General features: G+C 41.3%; 1 protein-coding gene across 1 annotated transcript in view; it reads right to left on the reverse strand.

The window, feature by feature from the left end:
* Window positions 1–13804, reverse strand: part of lrp5 (low density lipoprotein receptor-related protein 5) — a 61839-nt gene that overhangs the window by 38497 nt on the left and 9538 nt on the right. The window contains exons 4-8 of the mRNA XM_083561278.1: window positions 10404–10601; window positions 6096–6292; window positions 4571–4702; window positions 830–1226; window positions 386–557 (exon numbers count right to left, since the gene is read on the reverse strand). Of these exons, the coding sequence (XP_083417404.1) occupies window positions 386–557; window positions 830–1226; window positions 4571–4702; window positions 6096–6292; window positions 10404–10601 (1096 nt within the window). The remainder of the gene's footprint in view (window positions 1–385; window positions 558–829; window positions 1227–4570; window positions 4703–6095; window positions 6293–10403; window positions 10602–13804) is intronic.

A 13804-nucleotide genomic window follows, 5' to 3' on the forward strand; every position in this document is an offset into this window, starting at 1 on the left:
AGGGAGAGCTCGCTAACTCCAGTTACAACACAAATCAAATAAGCACAGACAGGTTTCCAAAACTCGAGCTTTTTATTTTTCTTGGCAACAGCGTTATGGGTTAGTCAAAGAAACTTAGAAATGAGCATCAGAAAATAATAAGGACATATTCCTCGGTCTTACACACATGCAGTAATAGCGGAAAAATGCAGGAGACTATTCCCAAAATACCGCTCTGCTCTTAAAGGAAGCGCAACATATTTCACCCGTTACACCGTGTGTAACGTGTCTTTCATTAAAGCCCGTGTAAAGTACTTTAGTGTAGACTAGTGTAAATTATGGTAAGCACTATTTACCCAGCACCCACACAAAGCTACTAACAGAAAGCCGTAATAAAGCATCTCACCTCGATCTTATCAGTCTTAGCGTCGCCCCAGTAAAGCTTTCCCGTAGCGTAATCCAGCGCTAATCCATTGGGCCAGCCCAGAGACGTGTTTACCAGCACCACGCGCTCAGAACCGTCCAGATTAGCACGCTCGATCTTCGGCTTCTGACCCCAGTCCGTCCAGTACATGTATCTGCAGCGGAAACCAGATCATCTCCTGTTACACGTGGCTAATCATCTACAACTACGTTATTATATCAAAACAATGCTAGTTCACACCCCAAAGACCTTTAAACACTGCCTGCAGTCTGGTAGAACTCCGCCCACATTGCTTAAATCCGCATAATGAATTAGAGACGATTAACTGTGTTACATTTGATAATAAAACATTTATAAGAAGTAATAAATGTTATAAATATGGTTATAAATCTATAAATAAATATTAAGTATAAAAGGTTGACACACCCGCTGACCGGGTCGAGGACGATGGCCCTGGGTTCGCCCAGACCCTCAGAGATGATGATTCTCCTGGCCGAGCCGTTGAGGCGCGTCACCTCGATGCGGTCGGTCCCCGTGTCCGTCCAGTACAGGTTGCGTGCGATCCAGTCGATAGCGAGGCCGTCCGGATGCTCCACCTCGGTGCTCACCAGTGTGTGAGCATCGCTTCCGTCCAGCCGGGAACGCCGGATCGCCCGCACCTCGTCGTCCGTCCAGTACACGTAGCCCTCCACCGGGTCGTAGTCGATGGCGATGGCGTGACGCACGTCACCCACCTGCAGGACCACGTCGGTGAAATCCGGGAGGTCCAGAGAGATCCGGCGCAGGTCGGTCCGACGGGCCAGAAGCAGAACCTCCTCCGCTCCTGAACGAGGAACCGAGGGGAAAAAAGGATTTACTGAGGTGTACATCTTTCACAAAGTGCTTGTTTTAACAAATGGGGTGTGGCTACACAAATATGTAAAATAGTGGGCAGGGTTTATGCAAATAGATGAACTATCAGGAACAGTGTGTAATCGAATACGACTGACAGGCAAAAATGAACAAAATAACACAAATAACATTTTACAGGCAAAAGCAGTTCTTTAATTAAAGTTTATTAATTTATAAGTGTATTAGTTGTGTATTATTGTATTATAATTGTAAATGTATTGTATAATTGAATTATTAAAAGTGTTTATGGGGCGGAGCTTGTACGCCTTTCACTAGATGCAGTAGAAGGTAAAACAATTTCTACTTTTTCCTGGATTTTAATATAAACAAAAAATATACACAGAATTCTTTTTTGTTATTTTGCATTTAAACATATAGAAACTCAACAATATCTCCAAGCAGCAACCTGAGGGGTCCAAGCACACAGAGTCAAATGACTTCACTCTAAACACCAAATTCTTCTTGATATTTACAGCAGAAACGTGTATATTAACGTGATATTCACAGCGTTTTATATTTGTATTAAATCTTACATTTTCAACTTGTCTGGAGCAAAAACCTGAGACATTTTCAATCCTTATTAACATTTTCCTGTCCATTATTTTTACAAATTTAAAAATAAAATGTTTTTAAAAAATGTATTCCATGCTAATTATTTATTTGTTAGCATCAGCATTTCTTCAACTTCATACTACATAATACACAACACACACACACACACACACACACACACACACACAGACACACACGCACACACACGCACACACCTAAATAAGCTCATGGTAATGGGAGTAAAGTTGTGTAATTGTGTAGAAATGCTGCTCAGGTTTGTACACATGCTGTTTGTCAGAACACATTCACCAGCGGATGTAGACCATTAAACTCTGCTTTTTTATCTCATTAATGAAAGACACAGTGTTCGGCGTCTCGCTCCGTCACTCACACACACACACACACACACACACACACACACACACACACACAATCAGACGAGATGAGATAGACAAGAACACACTTTCTTTCAGCTTTAATTTCTCACTCACTAAGATTTCACTTCATCAAAAGCAAAAAAAAAAAATTTGTATGTAGCCTCTCGAGCTAAACAGAAAACGCGATAGTTATGCTAATGTTTATGCTAATCCGGTCATCTCTGCGCACTCCGAGTATCACTTACATTTCATATCTCACATCTCAAATCTCTCATCCTCAACAATCACAAAGCTGGAGATTCTCTCAGGATCTGCATCACGGACGTCAATATTAATGGTTTTATTCTCAGTAAATTGATAAAATCTTTATTACACTTTTGTTAATTATTAGTTGTAATTACTATTTTAATTTACTACTAAACACAATTCATACATTTTTTATTTCTTTTCAATATTTTATCCCATATAAGTGACTAGTGAGGAGAGTGTGTTGAGAAGATGGAGGGAGGATTTTAAACAGCTGATGAATGAGGAAAATGAGAGAGAGAGAAGGTTGGATGGTGTGGAGATGTAAAGCAGGATGTAGATAGGATTAGTAAGGAGGAAGTGAGAGCAGCGATTAAGAGGATGAAGAGTTAAAAGTCGGTTGGACCAGATGACATACCAGTAGAAGCATGGAGATGTTTAGGAGAGATGCAGTGGAGTTTTTAACCAGATTGTTTAACCGGATTCTGGAAGGTGAGAAGATGCCTGAGGAATGGAGAAGGAGTGTGCTGGTACTGATCTTTAAGCATAAGGGAGATGTGCAGACCTGAAGTAACTACAGGGGAATTAAGTTGATCCGTCACACCATGAAGTTATGGGAAAGAGTAGTGGAAGCCAGGCTGAGAGAAGAGGTGACCATCTGTGAGTATATGTATTGTATGAGGAAGTCTGGTGTGTCAGAGAAGTATGTGAGGGTGGTGCAGGACATGTTTGAGGACAGTGTGACAGCAGTGAAGTGTGCAGTAGGAACGACAGACTGGTTCAAGGTGAAGGTCGGACTGCATCAAGGATCGGCTCTGAGCCCTTTCCTGTTTGCAGAGGTGATGGACAGGTTGAAGGACGAGGTCAGACAGGAGTCTCCCTGGACTATGATGTTTGTGGATGATATTGTGATTTGTGGTGAGAGTAGTGAGCAGGTGGAGAAGATCCTGGAGAGGTGGAGGTACACGCTGGAGAGAAGGGGAATGAAAGTCAGTAGGAGTAAGACAGAGTACATGTGTACAGAGAATGAGAGGGAGGGCAGTGGAGGGGTGCGGTTGCAGGGAGAAGAGGTGGAGAAGGTGGAGGAGTTCAGGTACCTGGGGTCAACAGTGCAGAGTAATGGAGAGTGTGTTAGAGAAGTGAAGAAAAGAGTGCAGGCAGGGTGGAGTGGGTGGAGAAGAGTGATAGCAGGAGTGATTTGTGATAGAAGAGTATCTGTGAGAGTGAAAGGGAAAGTTTATAGGATTGTGGTGAGACCTGAGATGTTGTATGGATTAGAGACAGTGGCATTGAGTAAAAGACAGGAGGTGGAGCTGGAGGTAGCAGAGCTGAAGATGTTGAGATGTTCGTTGACGACGATGGAGAGGATTAGAAATGAGTTTATTAGAGGGACAGCGCGTGTAGGACGTTTTGGAGACAAGGTGAGGGAGGCGAGATTGAGATGGTTTGGACATGTGCAGAGGAGGGACATGGGGTATATCAGTAGGAGAATGCTGAGGATGGAGCCACCAGGAAGGAGGAAAAGAGGAAGATCAAGGAGGAGGTTTATGGATGTGGTGAGTGAAGACATGCAGGTAGTTGGTGTGAAAGAGGCAGATGTAGAGGACAGGGGGGTATGGAGACGGATGATCTGCTGTGGAGACACTTAATGGAAGCAGCCGAAAGAAGATTTTATCCCACAATAAAAGTTTCTAAAAGTGATGATCAGAGCGGAGGTTAAACCAACCGCCTTCAGTCTAAAAACCACAGAGAAAAAACATCTGTCCCAGATTTGCTTCTGTGGCTAATACACACACACAAACACACACACACACACACACACACACACACACACACACACACACACACAGCACTCCTTAGAACACTTACTAACTCCTACATCAGAGATTATAATGTTACATCAGCTGCATTAGCAAGCTAGCACAGTTAGCACATTTAGCACCTGTTACTGTGGTTACGGTGGTTACTGTGGTTACCTGGTTGGCAGGTTTTAGCACGGTTACAGTGGTTATGTGGTTGCCATGGTTACAGTGGTTACCTAGTTGGCAGGTTTTAGCACGGTTATGGTGGTCATGGTTGTTTTTATGGTTACGGTGGTTACCTGGTCTGCAGGTTTTGCCGTCAGGGTGCAGTTTGACTCCGGTAGGACAGGAGCAGCTGTAGAATGGAGGTGATGGTGAAAGCAGACACAGGTGAGAACATCCTCCATTTCCATCACTACAGGGGGTCTGAACTGTGGAGAGCACACACACACACACACACACACACACACACACACACACACACACACACACACACACAGTTACAACACACACTGATTCGTGCATGCGTGTGTTTTTTATTGTGTTTTAGTGTGCGTGTATTTGTGTGTGTAACAGACACTCACTGTACAGTTGTGTAGTGTGTGTATGTGTGTATTTGTGTGTGTAACAGTCACTGTACAATTGTGTAGTGTGTATGTGTGTGTATTTGTGTGTGTAACAGACACTCTGTCTGTGTGTGTGTGTGTGTGTGTGTGTGTGTGTGTGTGTGTGTAACAGACACACTGTACAGTTGTGTAGTGTGTGTATGTGTGTATTTGTGTGTGTAACAGTCACTGTACAATTGTGTAGTGTGTATGTGTGTGTATTTGTGTGTGTAACAGACACTCTGTGTGTGTGTGTGTGTGTGTGTGTGTGTGTGTGTGTGTGTAACAGACACACTGTACAGTTGTGTAGTGCGTGTGTATATGTGTGTAACACTTACTGTACAGTTGTGTAGTGTGTGTATGTGTGTATTTGTGTGTGTAACAGACACTCACTACAATTGTGTAGTGTGTGTATGTGTGTGTATTTGTATGTGTGTAGTGTGTGTGTGTGTTTGTGTGTGTGTGTGTGTAACAGACACTTACTGTACGGTTGTGTAGTGTGTGTGTTTGTGTGTGTGTGACAGACACACTGTATGGTTGTGTAGGGTGTGTGTGTGTGTGTGTGTGTGTGTGTGTGTGTGTGTGTGTGTGTGTGAGACAGACACTCACTGTACACTTGTGTAGTGTGTGTGTTTGTGTGTGTGTGACAGACACTCACTGTACGGTTGTGTAGTGTGTGTGTGACAGACACTCACTGTACGGTTGTGCAGTGTGTGTGTAACAGACACTAACTGTACGGTTGTGCAGTGTGTGTGTGTGTATGTGTGTGTGTAACAGACACTAACTGTACGGTTGTGCAGTGTGTGTGTGTTTGTGTGTGTGTAACAGACACTAAGTGTACGGTTGTGTAGTGTGTGTGTGTGTAACAGACACTAACTGAACGGTTGTGTAGTGTGTGTGTGTGTGTGTGTGACAGACACTCACTGTACGGTTGTGTAGTGTGTGTGTGTGTGTGTGTGTGTGTGTGTGTGTGTGTGTGTGTGTAACAGACACTAACTGTACGGTTGTGCAGTGTGTGTGTGTGTATGTGTGTGTGTAACAGACACTAACTGTACGGTTGTGCAGTGTGTGTGTGTGTGTGTGTTTGTGTGTGTGTAACAGACACTAAGTGTACGGTTGTGTAGTGTGTGTGTGTGTAACAGACACTAACTGAACGGTTGTGTAGTGTGTGTGTGTGTGTGTGTGTGTGTGTGTGTGTGTGTGTGTGACAGACACTCACTGTACGGTTGTCTCCTCTGCCCCAACACCTGGATGTCCATGGGTGAGTAGATGCCGTTGAGGATTTCTCTGCGATTGTTCCCCGTGTGTTTGTTGCATGAGTGGATGGAGCGAGTTTGCCAGTCTGTCCAGTACAACGTCTCATCAAACAGTGTAAGAGCAAACGGGTGTGTGAGCGTCCCTTCCACCACCGTCTCTCTAAACAACAACAAAATCATTCAGCCATATTTCTGACTGATACCAAAAATCACACCCATCCGGGACACACCACCTCTCCGAGAGAATTCGTGCAGGTTATTGATGCTGGTCCCTAAAAAAAGAATTGCTTTTGAAATTGAACCCGAGTGGCACTGGGTGATGATTTTTTTCCACAATTAGAACCGACCTACAATCAGTGAAAAATGCAACTAGCAGACGATAAAGCGGCTTCAGACGCCGAACTGGCTGCACTCAAACTAGGAGAATCACTCTCTGTCTGTACTGATGATGTGGTTGAACGTAAGAACAAACTCACACAAGTGTGAGGACCTTAAATCTCGGTCACAACAAAATAACATAAGGATTGTGAGGGGAATCCTGGCCATTTGGAAGTATTTATTTGTTCTTAAACTCTTTTATATTTACTGTAAATGTTTTGTATTAAGTTAAATTCAGACACTCCTGGTGTAGGCACACATTCGTTTCATTAGCTGGAATATACGTGGCATGGGTAGCACATCTACTGTGGTGAGGTTTTTAGCCATTTGAAACGGCTTAACTCAGATAGTGTTTTTGCCAGAGACGCAGCTGAAATGTAAAGATCATTACAGGCTGAAGGCTCCTTGGATTGGGCATGTCTTTCATTATAGCTTTAATTCTAAATCAAGAGGAGTTGTTATTTTAATCAATACAAATGTTCAGTTTCTACCCACTGATGTTATCGCTGATAAAATGGCAGATAGCTTATGGCTGTAGTCACGTTAAAACAAAGGTGCTGCTGGCAAATGACTATGCACTTAACTTTGATGATGTTGAATTCTCCAACAAATGACTTAATGTACGTAACATACCTCATTAAAATTCTCATTTGTTCATTGAATTGTGTACTTGACCCAGTGCTAAACAGATCTAGTTCATGACCAACATCTCAGTCAGCTATCTCCAAATCCTTTTCTGACTTTATGATCCAGAATAGGTTGTTTAACCCTTGGAGTTTGTAATCCTTCAATGAAAAATGATCTTTCTTCTCTCAGGTTCATCAATCGTACTCAAGAATAGACTATGGTTTCAAAGATAGCAGCCTTAATTTGTTTGTTGCTACTGTTGATTATTCAAGTATTTTAATATCAGGCCATGCACTATTATTTTTGGATATCCAGTTGCCCACACATAGATCCATTCCCACCTTTGGGGGTTTCATTCACTACTGTTTGCAGATAACACATTTTGTGAGTTTGTCTCTAATTCTATAGATGAGTTTCTCCTTTTTAGTCAGAATAAATTTACATCTTCTTCCCTACTCTGGGAGTCACTGAAGGCAGATTATTTCATACTCTTCACATTGCAGTAAAAAACATAAGGCCAGAGTCACTTGTGCAATTGTATCCTTGACCAAGAGTGTGCATCCAATCCTTCCCCAGAGCTATTAAAGAAACGCCTTAACCTTAAGACAGAATTAGATTTTATCTCCAGTAAAGACGTAAAGCGACTGTTATTGCAGACACATAGCACTTACTATCTGCCTCACGTTTCATACCTAAAATTAATAGTCATGGCAAATTTAACTGTTACAGAACTGATTGAAATTAATTTTCTACTTCTTTGTATAAATCTGAATTCCCGTCTGACACTACTATTATGAATCAGTTTCTGGCCAGACCGATTACCCTTCCACTGATTCTGACAGTCTACAGGAACTGGATGCCCCACTCTCCCTTGAAGAAATTCGATTCTCAATTAAAGCGATGCAGTCCAATAAAGTCTCGGGACCTGATGGGTTTCTTGTAGAGTTTTACAAGAAATGTATAGATAAATTGGCAAATTTACTTCTGTTGATGTTTAAAGAATCCTTAGAAAATGGTTTGCTACCAACATCCCTGACTCGAGCTTTGATAGCTCTTCTTTTAAAAAGAGTGATAAAGATCCGACTTCATGACGTTCGTATGGGCCCTTATTTTTGTTAAAGCCTGAAAAAAGGTTGTAACAAGGAACGTCATTTACTTGTAAAAACTTGTACTCTTTTAAATATTATTCACTCGACACGTTCCGAGAAGGTACCTGAGATTGGGATTGTGATGGATGCCAAGAAAGCATTTGACAGGGTCGAGTGGGAGTATTAAAAAATGAGGTTTTGGTAATTTATTAGGTGGTTTACACATCACAACAAGCCAGAATTCAAACAAACAATGTTCAATGCTCAGATTATTTTCCACTGAAACATGGGACATGTCGAAGCTCCTTTATCCCTATTTGCTTTGACTAGTGAGCCATTGGCCATTTCGTTGAGATGCTCTGATATATTTAAGGGTGTCTTTAGGAACGGTGTAGATGCTCATCTTCTATTCCTGCTTCTATATATTCTTCCCTTCCAATACAAATTTCTTTGTATATAAAAAATCCTGTTGTGTTTAATTAATTTAGGAAGCATTTCAAGTTTGTTACAGCTTCTCCTTTAGGTCCACTATGTAATAATAATCTTTTTTCCTCCCTCGTGTCTGGATTTGTTTTTTTGTGGTATAGCAAAGGTATACACTGTGTTCTTGACTTGTACTCATGAGGATGTTTGAACAGTTTTTCTAATCTATCATCACTGTTTGGGGTCCTGCCAACCACCTTCTTAGATTTTTTTAAGTTAGTCATTTTGTTCGAGAATGTTTTCCAAACTTTCCCTCATCTCCTTCTTACCAACAATGGGAAAGTTTTCTCACTTTTAACAAAAAAGTGCTGTTTTTGAGATCTATAATCGTATTCTGGATTTCTGCGATCAAACTACCTCGTGTGCTTGGCTCTCACTTATCTAGTTTAAGGTCATTTACAGGGTACATTTCTCTAAATATAGTCTCAAATTCACCCAGATGTTGAGGACAAATGTGACAGATGCACTAACTCAAATTGTCACTGGAGTCACGTGTTTTTCTTTTGCCCACGACTGTATAATTATTGGTCAAGTTATTTTAATACAGTGTCCACTATACTGGGAGAACATTTGCAACCCTGCCCATTGATTGCTTACTTTGGACTTCCAGATGAGGCAACTCAGTTAAACTCTATGCAAAAGGAAGCTATTAGTTTCACATCATCATTGGCCAGACGTTGTGTTCTGCTACAAGTCCACCGTCCCACCTTCACACTCACAATGGTTCAAAGACACAGCGTTTTTCCTTAAACATGAGAAAAATAAAAATACTCTAAAACGTAACACTGCATGGACTTTTGATAAATCATTACATTTCTTTCATATTTCACAGGTCTTCATGTTCTGTTGTTTGTTTGTTTGTTTTAATTAGTTTGTTTGCTTTTTTTTACTTTGTTCTTTTCTCGAGTAAAACAAAATTGGATTCAGTAATGTTCATCATCATGTGATTCATATATGTTACCAATAACAAGCTTTTACAAAAAAAAAGAGCAGAGGAGCAGGAGGAGAAAAAACACGTAATCAGGTCCAGATTTCTCGCAGCTCGTGACGTAAACGAGTGCAGGAGCCACAGCGAGTGTTTGAAGTGAAGTGGAGATCTGGAACCCTGTCATTATTCAGAGGTGTCCAGAAACACAAATATGAAATAGAACCGACGTTCCTTCAAGCTCTCAGCTTCACAAACAGCACAAGGAGAAGAATGAAACAGAACACAGGAGGAAAATGCAGGACAGAAAAAAAGAACAGAATCAGGAAGAGGAGAAAGGAATAGAGGAGAAAAGTAAAAAAAAAAAAAAAAAGAATAAGAGAAGAAAACAACATTAAGTAGAAGAAGAGTGGAGAAGAGAAAACAGACAGAATCTGAAATAAGACTGGGATAAGATTAGAGGCAGATTTAGATTAGAATTGGGATTGGAATAGATGTGGACTTAGATTAGAGTTAGGATTGAATTAGATGTGGGTTTGGATTAGAGGTGGGTTAGGATGAGAGAAATCTCGGTGTGTAAGTGAGTAATCTGAGAGACTAATCCCTGCTAAAACGATGATCTGTTACAGTGTGAGATGTCCACCAAAGGCCCAGTCCCTGAATTAATCCCACAATGAAAAGCAGGGTTTAAAGAAGAAGAGACAGATGCAGAAATGAGAGTGTGTGTGTGTGTGTGTGTGTGTGTGTGTGTGTGTGTGTGTGTGTGAGACCTTGCGGTGCCGTCCAGGTTGGCTCTGTGGATGAAGCTGAGTTTGGCGTCGGCCCAGTACAGTTTCTGCTCGTCCAGGTCGATGGTCAGACCATTTGGCCAGTAAATATCCTCCTCTATAATCACCTTCCTGCTGCTGCCGTCCATCCCCGAGCGCTCAATCCTTGGCTCCTCCCCCCAATCTGTCCAATACATGTACCTACACACACACACACACACACACACACACACACACACACACACACAAACACAAACACACAAACACACACACACACACACACACACACACACACGTTTCAAAGTTTTTTAAGTGTGTACTGGAGGAGACTGTAGGTTAAAGCAACACAACCTCACTGTAGACTAAACAAGAGCATTTCAAAAGCTTTCAAAGAAAGATGCCTGTACAACTAATGCACAACTTCTTCCCTAACACACACACACACACACACACACATAGACATTTACACACTTGTCACACAGAGATGAAAATGAAAAGAAGATGAAAAGATCAAGAATTAGATGAGACACCTCCCCTTTTCCCCAGACTCTGTAGGAATGAGGGGAGTGTGTGTGTGTGTGTGTGTGTGTGTGTGTGTGTGTGTGTGTGTGTGTGTGTGTGTGGGTGTGTGTTTGCAATAATAAGATCAAATGAAAACCAGATGTGAGAAATTTACACACTTTTAACTTTCAAAATGTTAAAACTAGGATCAGCGCTGACACACACTAATACACACTGATACACAATAATACACACCTCACACACACTGAAACACACTCAATGACACAGAATATACACCTTCACACACACTGACACACACACTTACACACAATAATACTAACCTCACATGCACTGACACACACACTGATACGCAATGATACACACCTCACACACACATACTGACACACACTAACACAAAAATACAAACATCATATGCACTGACACACACTGACACGGAGTGACATAATACACACCTTACACACACTGACAGACACACACAGATACATACACACACACACACACACACACACACACACAGAGACACACTTATACACAATAATACACAAATACACAATAAAACACACTAATAGATAAGACCACAATCATACACACCTCACACACATTGATACACAATAATACACACTGATACACAATGACACACAAAAAACACACCTCACAAACACTGATACACACTAATACACACAGAGACACACAATCACACAAACAATGACACACTTATATACAATAATCCACACTGATACACAATGACATGCACTAATACACACACAGACACACACACACACACCCACTGACACATACACAGTGATACACACTACTACAAACTAAAACACACTACTACACACTAATACACACTTATATACACTGACACACATATATACACTAACAGACACTAATATACAATAAAAAACACACTACCACACACTAAAACACACTAACACACACTAAAATATACTGACACACACTACTACACACTGACGCACACTACTACACACTGACACACACTACTACACACTGACGCACACTACTACACACTGACGCACACTACTACACACTGACACACACTACTACTAATACACAGTTATATACACTGACATTCACTACTACACACTCATACACACTGATATGCATTTATACACACACTAACACACACATTTATTCAATGATGCAAACTAACACACTGATACACACTGATACACATCCATACACACTACTGCACACTGACACACACTACTACACACTGACGCACACTACTACACACTGACGCACACTACTACACACTGACGCACACTACTACACACTGACGCACACTACTTCACCCTGACACACACTACTACTAATACACAGTTATATACACTGACATTCACTACTACACACTCATACACACTGATATGCATTTATACACACACTAACACACACATTTATTCAATGATGCAAACTAACACACTGATACACACTGATACACATCCATACACACTACTACACACTGACACACACTACTACACACTGACGCACACTACTACACACTAATACACACTTATATACACTGACACACATATATACACTAACAGACACTAATATACAATAAAAAACACACTACCACACACTAAAACACACTAACACACACTAAAATATACTGACACACACTACTACACACTGACGCACACTACTACACACTGACACACACTACTACACACTGACGCACACTACTACACACTGACGCACACTACTACACACTGACGCACACTACTACACACTGACACACACTACTACTAATACACAGTTATATACACTGACATTCACTACTACACACTCATACACACTGATATGCATTTATACACACACTAACACACACATTTATTCAATGATGCAAACTAACACACTGATACACACTGATACACATCCATACACACTACTGCACACTGACACACACTACTACACACTGACGCACACTACTACACACTGACGCACACTACTACACACTGACGCACACTACTTCACCCTGACACACACTACTACTAATACACAGTTATATACACTGACATTCACTACTACACACTCATACACACTGATATGCATTTATACACACACTAACACACACATTTATTCAATGATGCAAACTAACACACTGATACACACTGATACACATCCATACACACTACTACACACTGACGCACACTACTACACACTGACACACACTACTACACACTGACACACACTACTACACACTGACGCACACTACTACACACTGACGCACACTACTTCACCCTGACACACACTACTACTAATACACAGTTATATACACTGACATTCACTACTACACACTCATACACACTGATATGCATTTATACACACACTAACACACACATTTATTCAATGATGCAAACTAACACACTGATACACACTGATACACATCCATACACACTACTGCACACTGGCACACGGATAAACACTTATACACACTGATATACATTCATACACACTGACACACACATTTATACACTGCTACACACTAGCACACACTGAAGTGTGTATGGTGTGGATTTTGGATGTGGCGTATGGAGACTGGGAATCCAATCATATCTGTGTTTTTGCTCTGCATGTGTGATCTAATTTCACTACCAAAACATGGACAGAATCAGATTTACTGTGAGAGACGTCCGATATCCACACAGCCTCACTTTGACTTCAGGGAAATCATTATTTACACTTACCCTTTACCCCTCTGTACACACTCTCTGAATGTGTGTGTGTGTGTGTGTGTGTGTGTGTGTCTTTCCTGAGAACGCTAACGGAAACACCTCTCGTCTACATGTCGTTAAAACACTTTTCTATCTGTCAGCAGTGTACGTACACAAGCAGCCATCGTCCAATCAGATCACACC

This window comes from Silurus aristotelis, assembly GCF_946808225.1.
Source record: "Silurus aristotelis genome assembly, chromosome: 14".
Taxonomy (NCBI): Eukaryota; Metazoa; Chordata; class Actinopteri; order Siluriformes; family Siluridae; genus Silurus; species Silurus aristotelis.